This window comes from Bos mutus, chromosome 2 (genome assembly GCF_027580195.1).
Source record: "Bos mutus isolate GX-2022 chromosome 2, NWIPB_WYAK_1.1, whole genome shotgun sequence".
In the NCBI taxonomy this organism is placed as follows: Eukaryota; Metazoa; Chordata; class Mammalia; order Artiodactyla; family Bovidae; genus Bos; species Bos mutus.
In genome coordinates this window covers 109920838-109947801 of record NC_091618.1, presented here as the reverse complement: position 1 = coordinate 109947801, position 26964 = coordinate 109920838, and the positions used below count along the sequence as shown (strand labels likewise).

The 26964-nt window shown below is 41.0% G+C and overlaps 1 protein-coding gene across 1 annotated transcript in view; it reads right to left on the bottom strand.

The window, feature by feature from the left end:
* The window catches only part of MYO3B (myosin IIIB), a 444395-nt gene that overhangs the window by 246488 nt on the left and 170943 nt on the right, over positions 1-26964 (bottom strand). Inside the window, 7 exon segments of the mRNA XM_070360748.1 lie at positions 1021-1135; positions 1469-1567; positions 7618-7820; positions 8628-8711; positions 11438-11542; positions 12042-12158; positions 13125-13221. Coding sequence (XP_070216849.1) covers positions 1021-1135; positions 1469-1567; positions 7618-7820; positions 8628-8711; positions 11438-11542; positions 12042-12158; positions 13125-13221 — 820 coding nt within the window.

Below are 26964 nucleotides of genomic sequence, written 5' to 3'. Positions count from 1 at the left end.
TGCTGTCAGTTTAAAGTCTGTGGGAGGCTGACAGAAAAATTTAACAGCTAGCTAGAAAGAAGAAATGTATTATTATAACTAAAATCAACCAAGCTGGGGAGGAAAGGGCTGGCCAAACTCCTAGGATTACAAAAGCAATATTTTATCCAGAGTGGCTGTCCCAAGCTAACTCAAGTGTCTTGTAATCTAATCCCTGAAGATTTAAACATTTTCACTTATCTCCTAATCATTCACCTCCTTTGTTGGAAAGGCAAAAGAATCTGTATATTTTACAAATTTGATGGCAAAAAGCCCAGAAACTATGACACAAATGTATCACAGAGTATTATTTGAGCCTAGGGTAATAAATATTTTCTGTCACCCCTGGTATATATTTAATAGAGACAGCCTGTATCTAGTATGATAAAGGCAATATAATACTTAGAACTATAGCTAATAATTGCAATTCTGCACCATGGAGAAGAAAGTGACTGCAAGAAAATTGAAAAGGTTTAATTTGTCTGAGGTACAAGCAACTACTTACACAAATATATTCCTGTGGCTTGGGGGTAACCTCCACATTCTTATTCTCCTACTAGACAATTCACTCTAATGTTTGGAACAACCCCAGCTCAGAAAAGGGCAGTGTTGTTTTGGTGTTTGTTATCAAAGCTGGAGTGAATTGATGACAGAGGTAACAGTTCACAGGTATTTGGCATTTATAAAAGTACTTCTACATCAATTTTTGTTTTTATTTTTAGTACTTCTACTTTAATGTTCCCCTTGGGTTTTACTAAAATGCAGATTTTGATTTATCTGTTCTTGGTTAGACCTGAGGATCTGCATTTCTAACAAGCTCTTAGGTGATGACAATGTTTCTGGTCCTTGGGTCACACTTTTAAGTAGCAAGACCTTATAACATGACCAGCATGGCATTTGAAAAGCATGGGTACTGCCCCAAGTTGGAACTTTCAGGTCTTCATTCTCATTGACCCAAGAATATGAACACTTGAGTTTCTTTTTGTCCTGGCAATCACTTACCTTGTCAGTGAATCCTATAATCCTGAAGCAATGCTGAATTGCTTCAAACTGTCTTCTGTAAGACTCCTTGGAAGTTATGTCATGCATCACCCTTCCAGTTTCATCAGCTAGGTACCTACATGGAGTACGACCACACAGAATGAGTACTGACTTGGCAAATGGCATCCCAAATACCAGAGTATCATTGGGCTCCCTCTTTGCAAGATTATTTCCTTACAGTCTAATATTGTGATGAAATAATGGTGCGCATGGCTAAGTAAAATGGCTGCAATTGAGTTTTTACGCTTTCTAGAAAATGCAAAGGGAAATAAAGTTCCTGCCATCTCATGTGGGCATTTTGGCTAAAGAGACTGTGTGTCCAGTTAGGAGAACAGCTCCATTTCCAAGTTTTGTCAATTGCTAATTGTATATTCATTACAAATTAACAACTAAAACCCCTGACACTTACCTAGGAGGCTTTTCCTCAGGAAGTCGGAACTCAGAAAGTTTCTTCTGGTGATAAAGACCAGCATAAATATAGTAAAATATGTGAAAATTTTTCTCTCCTCTGGAAAAAAGTAGGGACAGGACACGGTTAATAACGTATTCTGGGCTTCTCTACTCGATGGCTTTTCCCTTCCATGCAAAATATTATACTGTAGCCAGATTTGCGTTCATAGGCAATTAATATGCTACATTTCTGGAGAAGAAAATGGCAGAATACTCCAGTATTCTTGCCTGGAAAATCCCATAGACGGAGGAGCTTTGCAGGCTACAGTCCATAGGGTTGCAAAGAGTCAGACACCACTGAGCACACAGTACAATATGATACATCCCAAATACAGAATAGCAATAGGGATAGGATTAGGATAGCAATTTCCACAGTGTCACACTATAAAGCACATTTATGTTTATACAGAAGACTTTAGAGAATGGAATATTTATAGGAGGTAACAGCTCAGGTTACTTACGTTTAGAGATCTTTCTATTCCAGACCACATAACTGTGCATCTGTGTCACACATCTTGTTTGAAGCCCATGTTGCATCAGAGACAGTGATATCCAACTTACAAAGATCACCCAAACTCCCTACTTCACTGAAGCCCAAGACAAGAAGCAGCTCACCAGTAGTACAGCAAGTTAGGGAAGGGAACTGGTCCTAGAACTAAGGTCTCCACTGTCTCAAACTTGTATTCTTTCAAATACAATCCAAAAATGGCATGCACCGGTATACCTAGTCTTGTGGAAGGTACCTGTTTTTAGGCCACTCTGGCCAGGGTGGGTGCTGCTGGACTGTGGTCTGTGTGGTCTGTGGACTGCAGTCAGCTTATGATGAGACAAGAAACTGGAAAGTCTGTGTCCAGACATTTCATAGTAAGTGGTATTTCTATGATATCTGAGAGTATGATAATTTTTCTGGTAATACACTTCAATTACATTTTACAAAAATAAAATCACAATTTATCATGAACTATTAAAAAAAACAAACTAGTCTTTCAATAAAGGTAGTTTGAAAAGTCCTTCTCTCTATCCTTACTTTTCTTTGGAGGTCAGAATCTTCTGTTGATGCCCTAGGATTTCACAAATCCTCACCTTGGCCAATGTAGCTCTGTGGAAAGAAATCTTATCTTCCTTTTACTCCTTGTCCCTGTCTGTGACATGGGCCCCACTCTTTTCTTCAGTTTCTCCTGGATATTATCCTGGATATTCTGGCCTTCCTCTACTTGATTATTCTATCCAAGCTCACCTGGTACATTCTTATCTCTACCAGCCATTCCTCAGCTATTTGTTCACTCAACTAATGAACTTTCTGAGTGCCAAGTATGGCAGGCACTGCACCAGATGCCAGGGATACAGGACAGAGGATTCCTGCTCTCTGGAGCTTCCTTCTAGTGATGGACAGAGATGAATCAGTATGAAAACTGGTGATAAGGACTTTGAAAGAAACAATCAAAGGGCTGAAACAAACAACATTCGCGGATGAGGGTCACTTGTGCCCAGTGAAGGGAAGGACTCTCAAAGGAAATACCATGAAAATCAAACTTTAAAGTGTGAGAAAGGAGTGGAAGGAGCTACAGGGAGAAGAGGGAAAGCATTTCAAGGAGGCGGAACAGCACGTACACGAAGCCTCTGAGCATGATATCCATGTAGGGACCAAAAGTCTGCTGGTTGAGAAGCCGGTAGACAGGTGGGCAGGGCCAGCCCACACAGGCCTTATCAGGCTATAATGAAGATTTTGTTGATTATGCAAATAGAATTCTTTGAAGTGTTTGAAACTGTAAATGTGAGACTAGATTGTAAGAAGTTAACATGGATGCAAGGAGACCAATTAGGAGGACTTGGTGAGAGAGTCCTACTACGTGCCAGAGAAGAGCAGAACCAGAAAGATCAGATGACCAGGACTTACCCAAGTCCCACCTTCTTCTCATCCAATGTCTTCAGTTTGTTTTACCCACCAGTGGGCTGCGGTTCATGGGGTCGCCAAGAGTCGGACACGACTGAGCGACTTTACTTTCACTTTTCACTTTCACGCATTGGAGAAGGAAATGGCAGCCCACTCCAGTGTTCTTGCCTGGAGAATCCCAGGGACGGGGGAGCCTGGTGGGCTGCCGTCTGTGGGGTTGCATAGAGTCAGACACCACTGAAGCGACTTAGCAGCAGCAGCAGCTATCATATTGACTAAAATTAACAGCAATAATAAGTTATGGGTTGCTGCTGCTGCTGCTAAGTCGCTTCAGTCGTGTCCGACTCTTTGCAACCCCATAGACGGCAGCCCACCAGGCTCCCCTGTCCCTGGGATTCTCCAGGCAAGAACACTGGAGTGGGTTGCCATTTCCTTCTCCAATGCATGAAGGTGAAAAGTGAAAGTGAAGTCGCTCAGTCTTGTCCGACTCTGTGCGACCCCATGGACTGCAGCCTACCGGGCTCCTCCGTCCATGGGATTTTCCAGACAAGAGTACTGGAGTGGGGTGCGATCGCCTTCTCCGAGTTATGGGTTATTAGGTGCCAATTATTCTATATTTGGCAAAAATCACATATAATCGAATTCTCATAACAGCCCTGTGAGGTTGGCTTTGAAAGTGAAAGTATTAGCCGCTCAGTCATGTCTGACTCTTTGCAACCCAATGGACTATAGCCCACCAGGTTCCTCTGTCTATGGAATTTTCCAGACAAGAATACTGGGGTGGGTAGCCATTCCCTTCTCCAGGGGATCTTCCAGACCCAGAGATTGAACCCAGGTCTCCTGTATTGAAGGTGGATTCTTAACCATCTGAACCACAAGGAAAGTAAGGTATAAGGATAGTTCTATTAATAAGTGACAGAGCTGTGTTTTAGAACTCTCCTTACATTTTCCTTGTAAAAGACCACTTTGCATTTGAACACAGAAAACTACAATTTCCATTCTGTCAGAGGTAGTTTCCTGAACTTTAAAATAACCCTAATTTAGAAAGAAAGAAGCAGGGCACCTCATAAAAATTAATCAAGACACCACAGGGAAGCTAAAAATGACTGATTCTATCCTTTCATGCATTTGTTTAATTTTCAAGTCAGTCCCTATTTTGTGAGGGAACTGCAGGTATCTGATAAAAGAAGATGCTGGGGTTCTGAACCTAAAACAAGTCCTGTGGGTTCTACTTGCACAACCTCTCTCAGATTCATCAGCTCCCCTGCTTCCCCATCTCCACTGCTACCCCCTCAGTTCAGGCTAACAGTCTCTCTCAGGTTGATTTGAAAACAGCCTCCTAGTGGTCTCAGTGTAACAGTACTTCTTGTATCGTCTCCAATCCATTTGCTCCACTGAAGCCAGAGCCATCATCTCATCATAACAAAATGCAAGTTGGGTTTTGTGACTCCCCTTCTTCAAAACATTAAATGGCTTCTTTTTACCTTTAGAATAAGGTTCAGAAGAATTGTCTTTAGAATAAGGTTCCTCAACCTGGCTCCAAAGCCCTGCATGATCCGGCCTCAGTCTTGTCTTTGCTCCTCTCTTCCCCCACCCCTCCACTCCTGTCCCCATCTCATCTCCTTGGCTGACTTCTAGTGATCCTCAGGGCTCAGATTAAATGTCTCTCACACAGGAAACCCTCTCCTCCTAGGCTAGGCTATTGCCCTTTCACCTGTTCTACTTTCAGAGTGCCTTACATTGCTTGCTGGTACCTACCACAATTGTTATGCATTAAGCTTATTTTTTTTTTTGCTTAATGCCTGTGACCCGTCCCGCACCTATCCCTCTCTCATCCCCGATCTACTCCAAGCTCCAAGAATACTAGGACCTTGTCTATTTTGTTTACTCTTGCAAACCCAACAGAGAATATAACACTGGTATGCAGCAGGAATTCAATAGATAGTAAATGCATAAATGGAGCCATGCTCCTGAGGAAGTCTGATGTCCTCTAATAGTAATAATAATAGGAAGAGAGGCTAACTCTCTGATAACATGTACCAACCCAGGCACTTTTAAAAGTTCTTTTACATAAACAAACTCACTAATTTTCATGGCAAACTCATGAGGTAGGCTCTAGGAGCATTTTCATTTCACAGATGAGGCTCAGAGAGGTTAGGTGATGAGAGCGTTAATTCTTAGGTAGCTTGATAAGGAGTCAGGGGCCCTTGAGGTGGAGAAAGGGATAAACCTTTTTTCTGTATTGTTTTGTCTTAATCACATAAGACGTTTTTTCTTAAACTCTGAGTTATTATAACAACAATCTTTAAGACTTTCTTTAAGCCCAGAGCTAATGATTACACATTAAAACAACTCATCTTGCTCAAAGTTATGTTTTTCCTTAAGCTCTGTACTAATGATTATATTGAGAAGGCAATGGCACCCCACTCCAGTACTCTTGCCTGGAAAATCCCATGGATGGAGGAGCCTGGTAGGCAGCAGTCCATGGGGTCGCACAGAGTCGGACAAGACTGAGCGACTTCACTTTCACTTTTCCCTTTCATGCATTGAAGAAGGAAATGGCAACCCACTCCAGTGTTCTTGTCTGGAGAATCCCAGGGATGGGGAAGCCTGGTGGGCTGCTGTCTATGGGGTCGCACAGAGTCGGACACGACTGAAGTGACTTAGCAGCAATGATTATATAAGAACAATGTATCTTGCTCAAGGACATGTTTCTCCTTCTTAACAAGAATCTTCTGACTAATCTTGTTATCTTAAGATGTATGTTGTGGGAGTGGGTCTGGTAAAAGTATATAAGGACTTGATAAGACTAGTGGGTCACTCTCTGTCCCCCTTCTGATGTCTATGTCAGAAGCTTTCTTTGTCCTTTTTCACTGTAATAAAACTTCTGCCACACAAAAGCTCTGCGTGATCAAGACTGGTCCCTGAAAGTGAAAATGAAAGTGGCTTAGTCTTGTCTGACTCTTTGCGACCCCATAGACTGTATAGTCCCTGGAATTGTCCAGGCCAGAATACTGGAGTGGGTAGCCTTTCCCTTCTCCAGGGGATCTTCCCAACCCAGGGATCAAACCCAGGTCTCCCACATTGTGGGCAGATTCTTTACCAGCTGAGCCACAAGGGAAGCCTGAGAATACTGGAGTGGGTAGCCTATCCCTTCTCCAGCAGATCTTCCCGACCCAGGAATCGAAGCGGGGTCTCCTGCATTGCAGGCAGATTCTTTACCAACTGAGCTACTGCTGCTGCTGCTGCTGCTGCTAAGTTGCTTCAGTGGTGTCCAACTCTGTGCAACCCCATAGACAGCAGCCCACCAGGCTCCCCTGTCCCTGGGATTCCCCAGGCAAGAACACTGGAGTGGGTTGCCATTTCCTTCTCCAATGCATGAAAGGGAAAAGTGAAAGTGAAGTCACTCAGTCGTGCCCGACTCTTTGCGACCGCATGGACTGCAGCCCACCAGGCTCCTCCGTCCATGGGATATTCCAGGCAACAGTACTGGAGTGGGTTGCCATTGCCTTCTCCGACCAACTGAGCTATGAGGGCTAAATCTTCTTTGGAGATCATGAATCTGACATTGTTCTCCATAAGCTATCAGTGACATACCCAAGGTCACACAGTAAATGTCAGAGACAGCCTTGAACCAAGAACAGTCCATGCTATTACCGCTATGCTGCTATTTTTTTTTTTTTTTTTTTTTGCCGCACCATGCAGCTTGTGGGATCTCAGTTCCCCAACCAGGGATTGAACCCTCAGCAGTGAGAGCCAGAATCCTAACCACCGGACTGCCAGGCAAGTTCCTATACTGCTCTTCTTAAAACAAAATAACTTTTTCCTCTCTCAAACTAGGGGAAACTTAATATATGGAATATTCTCAGTGCTTTTTTTTTTTTTAATAGACAAGCTCAATTTTAAGGGAACTAGTAATTTATAAAAGTAACTGCATATTGTTAAATTCTACCTGGTATAACCAACTCCAGGGAATGGGCATATCTATCCCAAAGTAATCCCAATCCAGCCCTTTCTATTGTGCTTGTAAATATCTTTTAGGTTAGAAATCACCATGTATCCTTTCCTTAAATAGTTTCTTGCCTTAGGGGAGGCTGAGGGTAGGAATGAGGCAGGGACACTAAGAACAAAGAATGGAATGTAGCCATAAAAATTCCCAGAGCCTCCTGTCTATGCTGCAGCATAAAACCAGAGTGAGAAAATAGGGCACGTACACTGCCTGTTTTATAACTCTGGATTTTTCAAGGAGATATTCAGAGATTCTTGCTCCCATTACAGCTCCAGTTGGTGTAAACATCATTTCCAGATATTTTCCAAAACGGCTGGAATTGTCATTGATGGCAGTGCATGCATTTCCAAAGGCTTCCACCAGAGAGTTGACTTGCAGAATTTTTTCTCTCAAGGTCTGATTATCTGCCTGTGCCAAACAGAGAACAGTCCAGTGGAGTCTCCAGAAACATTACTCCAGTAGAGTTGCCACACACCCCTTCCCGTCCATAAAAATCACATTTATCTTTTTGGGAAAAAACTCCATTTGGGAAATTAGCATCAACCACCAGCACTGTTTTCTCAGATAAGCATCTCCCCAGGTGCATGTGTCAGATGAGGCTAGATTAGGTCAGTTTTTATGACCAGCCACACTTCTCTAAGTCCTTGACAGATAAAATGCCTAGAGTTTAGAAAGAATTTTAGAGAGATTCCATCACTTTTCTCAGTTATTCATTATAATATTCAATAAACCTCCTCTGTAAAAAAATACTTAAATTTGTTCTTAGTCTCATAATACACTGCTTATAAGTAATTGCTAGGCTATTTTTATAGCCATATCTTCAATGTCCATTTCACCAAGCTAAAAATTTCTATTTCCCTCAACTTTTGCTCAAAGATTTCTACTTTCCAATCCTTTAATCATCTTAGTGACTCCCCTGCTCCTGCTTCTGGTGTTTAACCACTTTTACTACTTAATGGCTAACTGTATTATACTGAGAACAAGAAAAACTAATTGCCAAATCTAGTAAATTCGTGCTGGCATTATTTTCTTCACTACATGAAAGGAGGAGGACATGCTGACATCTTACAAGGCCTAGCAATCAGGAGGCGAGCATAATAAAGATGGAATGTTTCTATGTACCCCTAATAAAATCCAGTATTTCCATCATTTTAGAAATATGCAGTAACTCTGAAGGGACTTCAAGCCACAATACAGAAAGCAGGTCATCATTACCTTTCCCAAGAAAGTCAAATGCTGAACGATCAGGTGGGCACTTTCCGTCTTCCCAGAGCCACTTTCTCCGCTGATGACAATGCACTGATACAGAAAATGAAGTGTCGGTGAAGAATTCATAGCACAGTAACCATCCTGTGTGTTCAGCTATGGTTTTCATATAACATCCACCACTGTTCACCTTAACTCTTCACTGAGCAATACATCTTAGGGATCTTTCCATTTCAGTACACTGAGAGCTTCTTTAACCTTTTTAGTCTTTTGTGGCTCCTTTGTACAGATGTACCATAGTCTATTTAACCAGTCAGAATGGATACTTGAGTTTTTCCCTATGTCACTACAAACAATACTGCAATGAACAGCCCTATGGATAGGTCATTATATTTATGCAGGTTCATTTGTAGAATAAATTCCCAGAAATGGGATTATTGGACCGAAAGGTAAACACATTCATAAGTTTGATAGATTACACCAAATGGCTTTCCTAAGGACTGTATGACAGTGCCTACCCTCCTGCAGCATCACCACCTGGGTATGTTGGATTTCTGCTATTCTGATAGGCAAAACACTGTATCTCGGTAGAGTTTTAATTTGCACTTTTATTATGAGTGAGATTGGCCATCTTTTCATAAGTTTAATGTCATTCATATTTTCCTTTTTTGTGCCCAGTCTATATATCCTTTGCCTTCTTTTAAAAATATTATTGGTCTTTCTATCAGTTTTTTCTAGGAGCTCTTTATGTATAAAGGAGATTAGTGGGTGTGGTATAATAAAAAACGTATATTGGGTCTTTGCCTCTGGTTCCTGACTCTGAGCTCCTAAACTTTTGGAATGTCCCGAATGACAGAACTGGTGGAGCATCCTTTGTTATTCACAAACAAGTCCCTTTCAAGCAAATATAACTGCTAACCAAGTGGTTCAAGGTGGAGCCCAAGATAGCTTCAAGATGGGGGCTGATCACCAAAAAAGACCAAAAAAGATTTAGGAGGAGGGAACTTTCAGCTTTACCATTCCAGCTTCTGGAGAGGAGAAAAGGGCTAGAGACTGACTGAGTCATAAAATCTCTTGAACAACGAGATTCAGAGAGCTTCCAGTATGAATACGTTGCAGGCCTGGGAGGGGCCTGTGCCTAGAGAATGCATAGAACCTTTGCACCATTTTCTCTCCTATATCTTGCCCTAAGCATCTCTTCCATTTGGCTGTTTCTGAGTTGTGTCCTTTATCAAAACCCAGTAAACACAAGTATTTTTCTGAGTTCTGTGAGTCATTCTAGTGAATTATCAAACCTCAGGGGGATTCTGGGAATCCCTAAATTTGTAGTCAGCCAGGCAGAAGAGTGGGTAGCCTAGGCACCCCATTCACAACTGGCGCTGAAGTACAGGTGGTCTTGTGGACTGAGCCCCGAACCTGTGAGGTCTGTGCTAAATCTGGATAGCTAGTATCAGAATTGAATGGAACTGAATTGTTAGACATCCGGTTGGCATTAGGGAATTGCAGAATTGGCTAGTGTTGGTACAGACACAACATTTGGTGTCAGAAGTGGTGTCAGAAAAAAGATAACACAGTGGGATAACTTTGTAACTTGAAAAACACATATATCTCCCTTCATTTACTCCTGTCTATGAATTCTGTGGACATTTCACAAATCTCTGGGAAAGGTAATAATTTGGAGAAGCCAAGTTTCTAACCCATAGTTAATCCATGTATTCCATTTTATAATTTGCACTATTTCAAGTGTTCCTCAACAAATCCAAAACTGGATTTCACAGGTCTCAGGAAATTTATACATTGTGCTTCTCTCATAAAAATTTCTCATGAAATTAGACTGTTTCTATTTCAAACAGAATAAACACACCAGGGAAAAAATACATATTACAAGTAAAGGAAGGGCCAAAGGTTGGATATGCTACCACTGTGAACTGGAAGTCCAGACAGTTACAATTTATGGGTGAGCTTTGTGTTAATAGCATTGAGTTTAAGATTTGTGCAGTTTTTACCCAATTCATCACAATTTCTTAGCAGCTAAACAGTGCGGTACGTGACCATTATCAGCCTGTGTGCAGTATTTCCTACAAAAAGGACTGGACCATGAACTTTCTGAAACCTTCCTAGGAAAGAACTTAATTTCTGTCATTCTCCATCTTGTTTTTATTATAGTCATTACCATGTCATCAGTTTTGTGTTAGCTCTATGTTCTCATATTAGAATTATCTTATTATATATTAGGGATTATATATATATTAGGGATTCCCTGATAGCTCAGTTGGAAAAGAACATGCCTGCAATGCAGGAGACCCCAGTTCAATACCTGGGTCAGGAGGATCTGCTGGAGAAGGGATAGGCTACCCACACCAGTATTCTTAGGCTTCCCTTGTGGCTCAGCTGGTAAAGAATCTGCCTGCAATGTGGGAGACCTGAGTTCGATCCTTGGGTTGGGAAAATCCCCTGGAAAATGGAAAGGCTACCTACTCCAGTATTCTGGCCTAGATAATTCCATGGACTCTACAGTCCATGGGGTGGCAAAGAGTTGGACATGACTGAGCGAATTTCACCTTCTATTATATTTTACCAGGGAAAATGAGTGTATTTGAGGAAGATGTCTCACATTTCTTGAAAAGGGTTTCTACATTCACTTGTTCCTCTAGTTTATCACTACTCCTGTCCCACTGAGCTACTATTTCATTGCCTATTTCCTTGAGTCAGTATCAGCAACCAGAATGGCAAGTTTTTAGGAAAACTCAAGAGCTGCAAAGGAGGACAGAAAACATCCTACTGTGGGACTTGGTGGGGAAGGACAGTTAAGTTCTTACCTGATCTTTGCTGAAAGTAACCATGCATTGATAAGCAGCATCTGCTGATGCAAATATGTGGGGGGGATTTGAGGCACGTTTCACTCCATGATACAGTCTGGAAAACTGAAAAACATTAATTTAAAGAACTCTTCTAATGTCCCAATACCCTTTGCCCATAAAACCAAAGCTGTGTCACTTTTCAGGGGAACTGTGGCATCAGAGAGGCTGTAGAGCAGAGTCTCTGGAGTCTACAGGCCTGACTTCAAATCCCAGTTCTTCACTTACTGGCTCCATAGCTTATTCAAGGACACTAACTTCACTATGTGAAGTCTCCTCATCTGCCAAATAGGCTTACTAACAGTACCCATCATGCAGGGTCATGAGAAATATCCAAGGCAACCCAATGCCCGGTATACAGTAAATGCTAATTTAACGTTAGCTGATATCGTTACATCTTAACTTAAAAGTCACCCCCAAAGTGTACGAATGTTGTTGCACTATTATTTTCAGTTTGGGGTATGTCCACCCATGGTATTTTATTCTCACTTTTTCTCCCTTTTCATTTTTCCTTGAGATTTCAAATTTCCTGTTAAGGAGCCACATGCTCAAAAACATTCCTTACCTGTGGAGAGTATATGCTTAGATTCTGGAAGGGGTTTAAGGCAATTAAGATATCTCCAACATATGTGTAAATAAGTAAGTCCACATAACGCTTCTGCAGCTGATGAATAATTGTATCCTAAGAAGAGGATAAATAGTACCGAGAGTAAGCATTATTTCTAGTCAAGGAAGAGATATTAAAAATAACAACAAGTGTATTCTTACAAGAATAATTTTCTCCAAAAGATTAAAATAGTCCATTTAAATTATACCCTATTGATTAGGACCCTAATGATCTTAAATGCAGATATTTGCCTTGAAAGAAGAAAAAAATTAGGAATATACTATTTAAAAGAATTCAGCCCATTTAGGACTTGCTAAAAAACACTGACATATCTGACAAGAGTTTTGTTATTATTAAAAAACTGTTTGACCCCATCCAAATGTTCTATTCAGAATGCGATTTAATAGGCCATTCCTATTAATAAAGTACAGATAAATTGTAACTTCATTTTTCAAAGCATTACACTTAAAATTTATGTGGTGGGAATGTAGAATTGAACACTTTTATATCACACTTTAGTGATTCATACATTGCATTTAAGGGTCCCCAGAGTTAGAAACAGCAGAAGCAGGCCCAATGCAATTAACAGCTCTATTAAACATGCATATTTTAAATGGGGATTATCACAATTTTCAAATTTGGAATTCAAGCTATATTAGCTTCACTATTTCCCTAAATGAAGCTCTTCTTTATGAAGAACAAACAACTGTCTTAATTTAAGGGTTAAATTGCACTGTTCTATAAACAGAAAATAATTTCAGCTGATATAAAAACATCTTTTAAGCCTGGAATATAAAAGCCTTCAAGGGAAAACTCCAAATCCTTTTCTCTTCACCATTTAGGACATTTAGGGGACTATAAATGAACACAGAACAACACGGGATCATAGTCACAGCAGCCAAACATCCTTGAGTTTCATCCCAGGGCTACACAAACCAAGTCTCAAGTGACCTTAGGAGAACATGGTCTACGACAGAAAGATCAGACCAGTCGTGTGAAACAAATGTCCTTGGTGAAAATTGCCTATTAAATATTTAGTACCTCATCCAGGACCTCCATATTGACCAAGTCATCCTCAAGGCAGTATTTTTCAGCATCTTCCACATGATAGGGTCTTTTGGTGTGCATCCTTTCATGCCTAGAGTTTATCCAGAGAATATTAGTACTAAGGCAGTAAAAAATATATCAGAAACTAGGCCACAAGAACAATTCAGCCACTGTCTTATCACACAACACGTTCAGAGACTTCAGAGAAGGGATAGGAAGAGCAAGCCTAGTCCAAGCCCTCAGCCCTCTCTCATCACTGCAGAAATTCCAGAGGAAAGGGGTGCTCCAGCATTCAAGCCTTCAGCTGCGGTGAGGAGCACTGCCAAATGGGCCCATATAATACTCATATCTGCTTTTCTTAAATGCCAACCACAGTACTTCCTCACATTATTTTCTGTTCAGCATCAGACACATAATTCTCATTAAGGTACTTCCCTTGAGGTCCCCTCTTGCTTCCACCAGCACCACTCCCCATTTTCTGGGGAATTTTTAAAGCTACAGAAAACTTTAGAGAATAATATAGCAAATACCAATGAATCAAGAAACGCTCATATTTTATCTTGTTTGTTTTAAATCCCTTTGTGACCCACTCCACTTTATTCAGTTCAGTTCAGTCACTCAGTCGTGTTTGACTCTTTGCGACCCCATGAATCGTACCATGCCAGGCCTCCCTGTCCATTACCATCTCCTGGAGTTCACTCAAACTCACGTCCATCGAGTCAATGATGCCATCCAGCCATCTCATCCTCTGTCACCCCATTCTCCTCCTGCCCCCAATCCCTCTCAGCATCAGAGTCTTTTTCAACGAGTCAACTCTTCGTATGACGTGGCCAAAGTATTGGAGTTTCAGCTTTAGCATCATTCCTTCCAAAGAACACCCAGGGCTGATATCCTTTAGAATGGACTGGTTGGGTCTCCTAGCAGACCAAGGGACTCTCAAGAGTCTTCTCCAACACCACAGTTCAAAAGCATCAATTCTTCAGCACTCAGCTTTCTTCACAGTTCAACTCTCACATCCATACATGACCACTGGAGAAACCATAGCCTTGACTAAACAGACTTTTGTTGGCAAAGTAATCTCTCTGCTCTTGAATATGCTATCTAGGTTGGTCATAACTTTTCTTCCAAGGAGTAAGCGTCTTTTAATTTCATGGCTGCAATCACCATCTGCAGTGATTTTGGAGCCGAAAAAGATAAAGTCTGATACTGTTTCCACTGTTTCCCCATCCATTTCCCATGAAGTGATGGGACCAGATGCCATGATCTTTATTTTCTGACTGTTGAGCTTTAAGCCAACTTTTTCACTCTCCTCTTTCACTTTCATCAAGAGGCTCTTTAGTTTTTCTTCACTTTCTGCCATAAGGGTGGTGTCATCTGCATATCTGAGGTTATTGATGTTTCTCCCGGCAATCTTGATTCCAGTTTGTCCTTCTTCCACCCAGCGTTTCTCATGATGTACTCTGCATAGAAGTTAAATAAGCAGGGTGACAATACACAGCCTTGACGTACTCCCTTTCCTATTTGGAAAATAGGAAATTTGGAACCCGTCTATTGTTCCATGTCCAGTTCTAACTGTTGCTTCCTGACCTGCATACACGTTTCTCAAGAGGCAGGTCAGGTGGTCTGGTATTCCCATCTCTTTCAGAATTTTCCAGAGTTTGTTGTGCTCTTCACAATCAAAGGCTTTGGCATAGTCAATAAAGCAGAAGTAGATGTTTTTCTGGAACTCTCTTGCTTTTTCCATGATCCAGCAGATGTTGGCAATTTGATCTCTGGTTCCTCTGTCTTTTCTAAATCCAGCTTGAACATCTGGAAGTTCACAGTTCACATACTGTTGAAGCCTGACTTAGAGAATTTTGAGCATTACTTTACTAGTGTGTGAGATGAATACAATTGTGTGGTAGTTTGGGCATTCTTTGGCATTGCCTTTCTTTGGGCCTGGAATGAAAACTGACCTTGTCCAGTCCTGTGGCCACTGCCGAGTTTTCCAAATTTGCTGGCATATTGAGTACAGCACTTCCACAACATCATCTTTTAGGATTTGAAATAGCTCAACTGGAATTCCATCACCTCCACTAACTTTGTTTGTGGTGATGCTTCCTAAGAACCACTTGACTTCACATTCCAGGATGTCTGACTCTAGGTTGGTGATCACACCATTGTGATTATCTTGGTCGTGAAGATCTTTTTTGTACAGTTCTTCTGTGCATTCTTGCCACCTCTTCTTAATATCTTCTGCTACTGTTAGGTCCATACCTTTCTGTCCTTTATTGAGCCCATCTTTGCATGAAATGTTCCCTTGGTATCTCTAATTTTCTTGAAGAGATCTCTAGTCTTTCCCATTCTATTGTTTTCCTCTATTTCTTTGCATTGATTGCTGAGGAAGGCTTTCTTATCTCTTCTTGCTAGTCTTTGGAACTCTACATTCAGATGCTTATATCTTTCCTTTTGTCCTTTGCTTTTCGCTTCTCTTCTTTTCACAGCTATTTGTAAGGCCTCCCCAGACAGCCATTTTGCTTTTTTTGCATTTCTTTTCTATGAGTATGGTCTTGATCCCTGTCTCCTGTACAATGTCACGAACCTCCGTCCATAGTTCATCAGGCATTCTATCAGATCTAGTCCCTTAAATCTATTTCTCACTTCCACTGTATAAACATAAGGGATTTAATTTAGGTCCTACCTGAATGGTCTAGTGGTTTTCCCTACTTTCTTCAATTTAAGTCTGAATTTGGCAATAAGGAGCTCCTGATCTGAGCCACAGTCACCTCCCAGTCTTGTTTTTGCTGACTGTATAGACCTTCTCCATCTTGGCTGCAAAGAATATAATCAATCTGATTTTGATGTTGACCATCTGGTGATGTCCATGTGTAGAGTCTTCTCTTGTGTTGTTGGAAGAGGGTGTTTGCTATGACCAGTGTATTCTCTTAGCAAAACTCTATTAGCCTTTGCCCTGCTTCATTCCGCATTCCAAGGCCAAATTTGCCTGTTACTCCAGGTGTTTCTTGACTTCCTACTTTGCATTCCAGTCCCCTATAATGAAAAGGACATCTTTTTGGGTGTTAGTTCTAAAAGGTCTTGTAGGTCTTCATAGAACTGTTCAACTTCAGCTTCTTCAGCGTTACTGGTTGGGGCATAGACTTGGATTACTGTGATATTGAATGGTTTGCCTTGGAAACGAACAGAGATCATTCTGTCGTTTTTGAGATTGCATCCAAGTACTGCATTTCGGACTCTCTTGTTGACCATGATGGCTATTCCATTTCTTCTGAGGGATTCCTGTCCACAGTAGTAGATATAATGGTCATCTGAGTTAATTCACCCATTCCAGTCCATTTTAGTTCGCTGATTCCTAGAATGTCGACGTTCATTCTTGCCATCTCCTGTTTGACCACTTCCAATTTGCCTTGATTCATGGACCTAACATTCCAGGTTCCTATGCAATATTGCTCTTTACAGCATTGGACCTTGCTTCTATCACCAGTCACATCCACAACTGGGTATTGTTTTTGCTTTGGCTCCACCCTTCATTCTTTCTGGAGTTATTTCTCCACTGATCTCCAGTAGCATATTGGGCACCTACTGACCTGGGGAGTTCCTCTTTCAGTATCCTATCATTTTGCCTTTTCATGCTGTTCATGGGGTTCTCAAGGCAAGAATACTGAAGTGGTTTGCCATTCCCTTCTCCAGTGGACCACATTCTGTCAGACCTCTCCACCATGCCTGCCCGTCTTGGGTGGCCCCACAGGGCATGGCTTAGTTTCATTGAGTTAGACAAGGCTGTGGTCCTAGTGTGATTAGATTGACTAGTTTTCTGTGAGTATGGTTTCACTGTGTCTCTCCCTCTGATGCCCTCTCTACCAATTTCTTTACCCAGTCTTATATTGATCCGCATTTAGGCTGATTCCAGCTTTTTACTATTATAAACAAAACAGCACTCAGTATCTTTATCTGCATCCCCTTGCATATATTTGTGAGATTTTCTCTAGGGGCTGTTGCTCCCCAGGCATTTTAAAACTTCCTGCCTATTAAATTAGAAGTTACTTCCTGATCCCTATTAGTGATAGATTTGAAGAAGGAATATTTTAAGCAGGTATTAGTCATCTCTAGTACTAGAATCAACTTTTCTGCTAATTCATATAAAGCTCCAAAGTGGATGAAACTTAATTTTACTTAGTAAAATCAAATTTATAACCTAAGCATTTAAAAATTGTTATTAAACAGAACAGTTTATTCATCTCTATTCTATCATATTAGTGATATGAAAGAAAAATAGGTTTGGAAAACAGCTTTTTATAAAAACTCAGAGCTGCTTCTATCTAGCCACTTTGCTAAATAAAAAAGCAAGAAGGTCCATATTTCTGGCCAAATCCTCTTCACATAAAACCCAATCGGTTTTTTCCCTTAAAGTTCATCATAAAACCAAATACTGTAACATATTTTTAGTAAACTAATTAAATTCTCATCATTTGAAATTCAGCTAGTTTATATCCTTCCTAAACTTATAGCTTGCAATCATATGAAATAGGTTATGTTAGAGTTTATTTCAAGCATCTTTTAACAAAGAAAGTCAGGAATTTAATAACAAAGAAAGTCAGCCCTGGTTCCAGAATAAGGACTCTCCATTCTCTCCCCGTACTGAATGCAAGTAAATATGTTGGACACAATGCATGATATTCTCAAAGGTACGTGGTAACAGGCTGACTGAGGGAATCAGAATTCAAAATATCATTGAATAAAATGGCAAGTTTCCTAGGAGTTTTTTTTCTTCCAGTAACTCCTGACCTGAACTTGAAGTCAGCCTGATCTGCATACACGGATGTCAATCTTCACACTGTGTGGCATTTTTATAACCAACTAAAAATGGAAGCACTGACAAACCTCAGTTGCAGTATCACAAATAAATAAACTCGACTACAAAGTCCTGACTGTAACTATGAACACGTACAACGCAATATTGAAGGACTGAAACTATTATCTTCTGAACTCGTAGAGTTAATCTATATACCAATCTATCTGTCTCACAGATTTAACCTCCAGGAATTATGCAGATGTTGTCTGCAAATATGAGCTTGATTCTCATAAAATCTCCAGTAATATTTTATAAACAAGAAAAACCTTTTAAAAGATCTAACCTGCTGTCCTTAGCAATGTATGACCTTTTCTCATGTGTATAAGCAATTAACTTTCCTAGAATTATTTGCTCCCAAAATTGAAACTAGCAATCTAGAAGTTGATGTAGATGTAAGGTATTTCCACTCTGATAAAGGCCACTTCATTTTCTCAACCAGGGGAAAAAAAAATATGCCAGCCATATCTCTATCTTCCTCAACTAGTGTTCCTCTGAAACTGCTACCTGCTTCATTTTCCTGCTTTGGATACTGGAAAGGTTTGGAGAGAATAAAGAGAAAAAATTATTTACTCCAATTTTTATATTTTAAAATTGACATTACCCTAGATTACATGTTTATTCAAAGTGTTACACGGTTTTATATTTATGCATTTTTAGTTGAAATTATTCAAAATAAATTTGGTTTAATTTTTTTTACAGTTTTCTAGAGTTAAATAATTTGTTGTCACTGGTTAACAGATAACACCACCCTTATGGCAGAAAACAAAGAAAACTAAAGAGCCTCTTGATGAAAGTGAAAGATGAGAGTGAAAAAGTTGGCTTAAAACTCAACATTCAGAAAACTAAGATCATGGCATCCGGTCCCATAACTTCACGGCAAACAGATGGGAAAACGGTGGAAACAGAGACAGACTATTTTTGGGGGCTCCAAAATGACTGCAGATGGTGACCGCAGCCATGAAATTAAAAGATGCTTGCTCCTTGGAAGAAAAGCTATGACCAACCTAGACAGCATACTAAAAAGCAGAAACATTACTTGGCCAACAAAGGTCTGTCTAGTCAAAGCCATGGTTTTTCCAGTAGTCATGTATGGATGTGAGAGTTGGACTATAAAGAAAGCTCAGTGCTGAAGAATTGATGCTTTTGAACTGTGGTGTTGGAGAAGACTCTTGAGAGTCCCTTACACTGCAAGGAGACCCAACCAGTCCATCCTAAAGGAAATCAATCCTGGATATTCATTGGAAGGACTAATGCTGAAGCTGAAACTCCAATACTTTGGCCACTTGACGCATAGAACTGACTCATTTGAAAAGACCCTGATGCTGGGAAAGATTGAAGGTGGGAGGAGGAGACTACAGAGGATGAGATGGCTGGATGGCATCACTGACTCAATGGACATGAGTTTGAATAAACTCCAGGAGTTGGCAATGGACAGGGAAGCCTGGCGTGCTGCAGTCCATGGGGTCACAAAGAGTCGGACACAACTGAGCAACTGAACTGAACTGTCAACTTAAAATTTCCTTTAAATTCACATGCTCCACCTAGTGCCTTATTTGAGAATAGCATCTATTATCAGTTGTTGAACACTTCCTTATTTAATGTGAACATTACAGATTTCCAACTGTATCCAACTCTGGATCTAGTATTCCAAAGCTTAGAGGGATGGAGAGATGGATAAATGGTGGATAAAGTAAACAAAGGGCTTCCCTGGTGGCTCAGGCAGTAAAGCATCTGCCTGCAATGCAGGAGGCCTGGGTTCAATCCCTGGGTCGGGAAGATCCCCTGGAGAAGGAAATGGCAACCCATTCCAGTACTTTTGCCTGGAAAATTCCACAGATGGAGGAGCCTGGTAGGCCACAGTCCATGGGATTGCAAAGAGTCAAACACGACTGAGCAACTTCACTAAAGTAAGCAAAAAGTATTCTATTAAACTAAGAGTTATGGTAAGGAATTACAGTTTTGATGATTTAGAAGACATTTTCAAAATTCAGTTTTTTGCCAGACTTTCTATTAGTTTTTATGAGGCCCTAAGCACATTGTCTGCCACGCCTGGATTTCCAGATAAATGGAGTTTGGGGGTTAAAGCTTACAGAAGATGAGACTCAAAGCTCTGGTTTAGGCTGGTTCTCAGAGTTTGGGTTTTGTGTGGTAGTGGGGGAGGTAGTGGTGAGTAGGGTTGACCTAAGGATTCAGGGTTCAAGAAAAGAGGAAACTGGTATCTGAGTCCCCAACTCAAGTAAGGTGGGAATGAGTGAAAGTCTGAAACATCAAGTCTAAGGAAATAATCACTGGATCTGAAGAGTGGGTGAGACAGAGCCAGAGGTGGAGCCTAGGAGCTCCTCTAAAACAAGAGTGGGCACAGATGGGACACAGGATAGAGGGATTTTTTGGAATGCCTTGCTGCTGCTGCTGCTAAGTCACTTCAGCCGTGTCCGACTCTGTGTGACCCCATAGACGGCAGCCCACCAGGCTCCCCCGTCCCTGGGATTCTCCAGGCAAGAACACTGGAGTGGGTTGCCATTTCCTTCTACAGTGCATGAAAGTGATAAGTGAAAGTGAAGTCGCTCAGTCGTGTCCGACTCCTGCGACCCCATGGACTGCAGCCCACCAGGCTCCTCCGTTCATGGGATTTTCCAGGCAAGGGTACTGGAGTGGGTTGCCATTGGAATGCCTTAGGTCCAGTTTATGAGGAGGAAAGGAGCTGTAGAGGGTATGAAGCTGACTCAGACACTGAGAGAATAAACCCTGGAGTGCTGTTGCCATCACTATAGCTTAATCTCTATATCTGTATTAGGTTAAAACCATTTCTGTGAGTTCTTTTTAATGTCTCATCACTGACCTGTGGACTTCTTTATTTGAGCTGTTGGCCCTATGAATAATATTGATCATATAAGATATATTATGTCCCAAAGTGACTATTTAAACCCTTAGCCTGTTCCTGTCCATCAGCTCTGCCTGTGGAAGCAGTAACTTCAATGTAGGTAGGTCTAACAGGGCAGCAAGAGCTTCACATAGGTGTGGCAGGATACATTCTTCCCTCCACCCCGACTATGTAAAAGAACAAAGAGATAGAAAGAAGGCCTCTAAATTATAACTGAAGAGTAGGAAGGAAACAAAATCTTTTAGCCTAATAATGACAAGGGAATGTGCTAATTAGAGGTTAAACTCTGCATTGAAAAATGCCTGATTGTCTTTTAGACAGCTGCCCTGTGACAGGAGGACCACTGGGAAGGCCACCTCTACCTCCACCCCTCCACACTTAGGATCAGAGCCCTACCCTCCACCCGAGAGAGGAGCCAGTAGAGGCGAAAAATGACTAACCCGCTTATCAGATTCCAGATAAGTAAGTAAAATCTGTTGGGCATGGAGAAGAAAATGAGTAAGGGAGAGGCTTGGAATCACAGGTGGTGGTCCTCAAGAGTCTAAGACAAAGATTCTGTGGCTATATACAAAGCTTAGAGACATGCTGACAATTTGGATACATTTAGAGAAACCTTTCCTTTATCATCACATTCAGTGGCTCTCATATAGTAAGGAAAATGTTACTCAAAGTGGGGATAGAGTACTATTACTCCAACAAAGACAGTGATGTTGAATATTTCTTCCAAGTCATTATTTCCATTTCAGTATATCTCCTGATAACAGGACAGATGAAAGAAACTTTTGACTATAATTATTTAATCATGGACCTAGCATGAGAAAAATAATGTCAGACCATCTAGGTGTACCATTATTTTTTGGTACACCTGGAGGGCATGGTAACCCACTCCAGTACTCTTGCCTGGAGAATCCCCACAGAGAGAGGAACCTGGCGGGCTACAGTCCATGGGGTCACAAAGAGTCGAAAACGACTGAGTGACTAAGCACATCTAGGTGTAACTTCATCCTGTTGTTTAGTTGCTAAGTTGTGTCTGACTCTTTCGTGACTCAACAGGAAACAGGAGATGGCAAGAGTGAGCATCGACATTTTAGAAATCGGTGAACTAAAATGGACTGGAATGGATGAATTTAACTCAGATGACCATTATATCTACTACTGTGGGCAAGAATCCCTTAGAGGAAATGGAGTAGCTATCATAAAAAAAAAAAAAAAAGTCTGATGCAGTACTTGGATGCAATCTCAAAAACAACAGAATGATCTCTGTTTGTTTCCAAGGCAAATCATTCAATATCACAGTAATCCAAGTCTATGCTCCGACCAGTAATGATGAAGAAGCTGAAGTTGAACAGTTCTATGAAGACTGACAATCTAAAACTAACCCAAAAGAGATGTCTTTATCATTATAGGGGACTGGAATGCAAAAGTAGGAAGTCAAGAGACAAGCTGGAGTAACGGGCAAATTTGGCCTTGGAGTACAGAATGAAGCAGGGCAAAGGCTAATAGAGTTTTGCCAAGAGAAAGCACTCGTCATAGCAAACACCCTCTTCCAAAAACACAAGAGAAGACTCTACACATGGACATCACCAAATGGTCAATACCAAAATCAGATTGACTGTATTCTTTACAGCCAAAGATGCAGAAGTTCTATACAGGCAGCAAAAACAAGACCAGGAGCTGACTATAGCACAGACCATGAGTTCCGTATTGCCAAATTCAGACTTAAATGGAAGAAAGTAGGGAAAACCACTAGATCATTCAGGTATGACCTAAATCAAATCCCTTACGATTATACAGTGGAAGTGACAAATAGATTCAAGGGATTAGATTTGATAGACAGAGTGCCTGAAGAAATATGAACAGAGGTTCATGACATTGTACAGGAGGCAGGGATCAAGACCATCCCCAAGAAAAAGAAATGCAAAACGGTAAAATGGTTGTCTGAGGAGGCCTTACAAATAGCTGTGAATAGAAGTAAAAGGCAAAGGAGAAAAGGAAAGATACACCCACTTGAAAGCAGAGTTCCAAAGAATAGCAAGGAGAGATAAGAAAACCTTCCTCAGCAATCAATGCAAAGAAATAGAGGAAAACAATAGAATGGGAAAGTCTAGAGATCTCTTCAAGAAAATTAGAGATACCAAGGGAACATTTCATGTAAAGAGGGCACAATAAAGGACAGAAATGGTATGGACCTAACAGAAGCAGAAGATATTAAGAAGAGATGGCAAGAATACACAGAAGAACTGTACAAAAAAGATCTTCACGACCCAGATAATCACGATGGTGTGATCACCAACCTAGAGTCAGACATCCTGGAATGTGAAGTCAAGTGGGCCTTAGGAAGTATCACCACAAACAAAGTTAGTGGAGGTGATGGAATTCCAGTTGAGCTATTTCAAATCCTAAAAGATGATGCTGTGAAAGTGCTGTACTCAATATGCCAGCAAATTTGGAAAACTCGGCAGTGGCCACAGGACTGGACAAGGTCAGTTTTCATTCCAGGCCCAAAGAAAGGCAATGCCAAAGAATGCCCAAACTACCACACAATTGTATTCATCTCACACACTAGTAAAGTAATGCTCAAAATTCTCTAAGTCAGGCTTCAACAGTATGTGAACTATGAACTTCCAGATGTTCAAGCTGGATTTAGAAAAGGCAGAGGAACCAGAGATCAAATTGCCAACATCCGCTGGATCGTGGAAAAAGCAAGAGAGTTCCAGAAAAACATCTACTTCTGCTTTATTGACTATGCCAAAGCCTTTGATTGTGAAGAGCACAACAAACTCTGGAAAATTCTGAAAGAGATGGGAATACCAGACCACCTGACCTGCCTCTTGAGAAACGTGTATGCAGGTCAGGAAGCAACAGTTAGAACTGGACATGGAACAACAGACTGGTTCCAAATAGGAAAAGGAGTACGTCAAGGCTGTATATTGTCACCCTGCTTATTTAACTTATATGCAGAGTACATCATGAGAAACACTGGGCTGGAGGAAGCACAAGCTGGAATCAAGATTGCCAGGAGAAATATCAATAACCTCAGATATGCAGATGACACCACCCTTATGGCAGAAAGTGCAGAAGAACTAAGAGTCTCTTAATGAAAGTGAAAGACGAGAGTGAAAAAGTTGGCTTAAAACTGAACATTCAGAAAACTAAGATAATGGTATCCAATCCCAACACTTCATGGCAAATAGATGGGGAAACAGTGGAAGCAGTGAGAGAATTCATTTTGGCTGAAGGAGATCAGCCCTGGGATTTCTTCGGAAGGAATGATGCTAAAGCTGAAACTCCAATCCTTTGGCCACCTGATGGGAAGAACTGACTCATTTGAAAAGACCCTGATGCTAGAAAAGATTAAAGGCAGGAGGAGAATGGGATGACAGAGAATGGGATGGCTGAATGGCATCACCGACTCAATGGACATGAGTCTGAATAAACTCCAGGAGTTGGTGATGGACAGGGAGGCCTGGCGTGCTGCAGTCCATGGGATAGCAAAGAGTTGGACATGACTGAGCAAGTGAACTGAGCTGAACTGGACTACAGCCCACCATGATTCTCTGTCCACCTGATTTCCCAGGCAACAGTACTGGAGTGGGTTGTCATTTCCTTCTCCAGGGGATATTCCTGGCCCAGGGATGGAAGCCGAGTCTCCTGCCTGGCAGGCGGATTCTTTATCACTGAGTCATCTGGGAAGACTAATACCATCCTACTGAGAGCCAAATATGAATGAAGTTACCACCTAGATAACTTTAAGTACATTAGTCTATCTTGATCTGAAATTTAAGCTTATATGTATCAAATAAACATTATAATACAAAGATTAAAAAATACAAGAATTAGTTGGGGGGAAATCTCCAAAGTATCACCCTATTTTTTCATTTAAACATAGTTTTGACCGTAATTCCAATAAATCAGCATCTTATCAATTATATTAAATTAATTTGACATAGCTACCTTCTCCAGGCAGTAAGAATCAGTGACAGCAGCAGAAAATTAAACATCAATTCACTTAGTTATGGACAGACAGAGACAGATACGCTGTTCAGTCATGTCCGACTCTTTGCGACCCCATGGACTGCAGCCTGGCAGGCTTCCCTGTCCTTCACCATCTCCCAAAGCTTGCTCAAACTCATGTCCATTGAGTTGGTGATGCCATCCAACCATCTCATCCTCCTTCCCCTCCTGCCTTCAATCTTTTCCACCATTAGGGTCTTTTCTAATAAGTTGGCTCTTCAAGTCAGGTGGAAAAGTATTGGAGCTTCAGCATCAGTCCTTCCAATGAATATTCAGGACTGATTTCCTTTAGGATTGACTTGTTTGATCTCCTTGCAGTCCAAGGGAGTCTCAAGAGTCACAGTTCAAAAGCATCAATTCTTTGGCCCTCAGCCTTCTTTATGGTATGGATTTGTTTCTTGTCTGTTAGGAAAATCCTTAACCTTCTATATGTCAATCATCTTCAGCACTTGATGAAGTAATCATTCAAAATTCGTCATTTACACAGGAGTTCCAGAAACCAACAGTGTGTGTGTGTGTGTGTGTGTGTGTGTGTGTGTGTATTGGGGCGTTACATGTTTACAGGTAATAAAGGAAGCAAGTGAGCAAGACTTACTGGAAAAAGCTCAGCAGTTAAGCAGTGAAGTAAATATCTGTTTTTAAAGGTCATTGCTGCTGTTTGAAAAGAAATCAGAAAAGCTGAGGTCATTGTTTTAATCATTGTTTTAAAGCCTTAGGCAAATTGCAAGAGTATAATCAAAATCCATTAAACAGAGCAGGAAACAACCAGCAACTTAATTGCTCTACCAAGTAATACTTGGTAGTAGACCCTTGGCATTTGAGGGTTTAACATTTGTGGTTTCAGCTAATCCCAAACCACCCACTGGGGAAGGAACAACAGGCTGGATTTTGCAATTTTCCTGAGGCCAGAAGCTGAATCCACAATGGGAAGCTGGGAGGTGGGAGAGGGTCAGGTCACAGCACAGCCAACCATTGGTTTCCCTGCCTCCACGGCCACTGTAGACAGTGGTTTTTACTCTTCTCCCACTAACCCTTGTGAAGTGCTTTTTTAAAAATTCATATCTTCTCTAACTTTGATAGTGATAGGACACACCAGATGATATTGATGAATTCAGGGATTTCCAAAAGTGATTTGGGGAAAAAGTCCTTTTGAAAGTCAAAGAAATGGGAGCTGATGTAAGGGAAATGGCCAAATTGTTTCACAGTATCCCTGACAGGTTAAGTAAAAATGTAACTCTAAACTGTTGTTCATGGAATATCAGGGTTATTTAACCTCCTTCAAGAGAGAGTCAGCTTTGGGTACATAACCTCTCTACTGTTCCTGAATTCAACATATGCTACAGCAAAATTATAAATTACTGGAAAAACTTAAATTCCAACAGTTTCACTCATTTAATCAGCATCAAAAATTGGTATCAAATCTCAGATAGTACAACATAATGTGAAAAGGGAATGGATCAGTCTAGCTGTCCCCCCCAAACTGTACCATTCAGAAGAGAATGCTTAGACCAGGAGACAGCACCTGGGACCTCACCATTTAAGCCCTTTTTTTATTCTGTGAATGAAAAATACTGCCTGCCTTATCCATGAACAAAGGATGTTGCAGCCATCAGGCCATCACATTACAACCTCACTGATGGTGAGCTCTAAGGGAATTCAGGATGGAAATTGATGCCTGATGCCCACCATTGAGCAGTCAACTGCTCCACCCACCCTGAATGGTGCACCCTGAGGAGACGCAGGATGGGAAAGCACAGGATGCTGGCCCCAGATAGCTAAGGTGCATATCAAAGGAATGATTCCAGGGAGCCCACAATCTTGTATCTTCCCATACATAGAGAGGCACTAAATTCCTTAACTTGAGATATCTGGTTTTCTTTAATTAACTGTAATCTTTGGATGTTCTGACCATTTGGTCTTCATTGCAAAAAAGAAAAAAGAAAAAAAAACTTCTACGTATCCTGGATCCCCACCTTGCCTCTTTGGAGCAGTTCTCCAGAGTTATCTGAGATGTTGTATCCCAGGCTTAAGTTCTCAGTTGTGTCCACCAAGTAAAGCATAACTCTCAATTTTTAGGTTGTACATTTTTT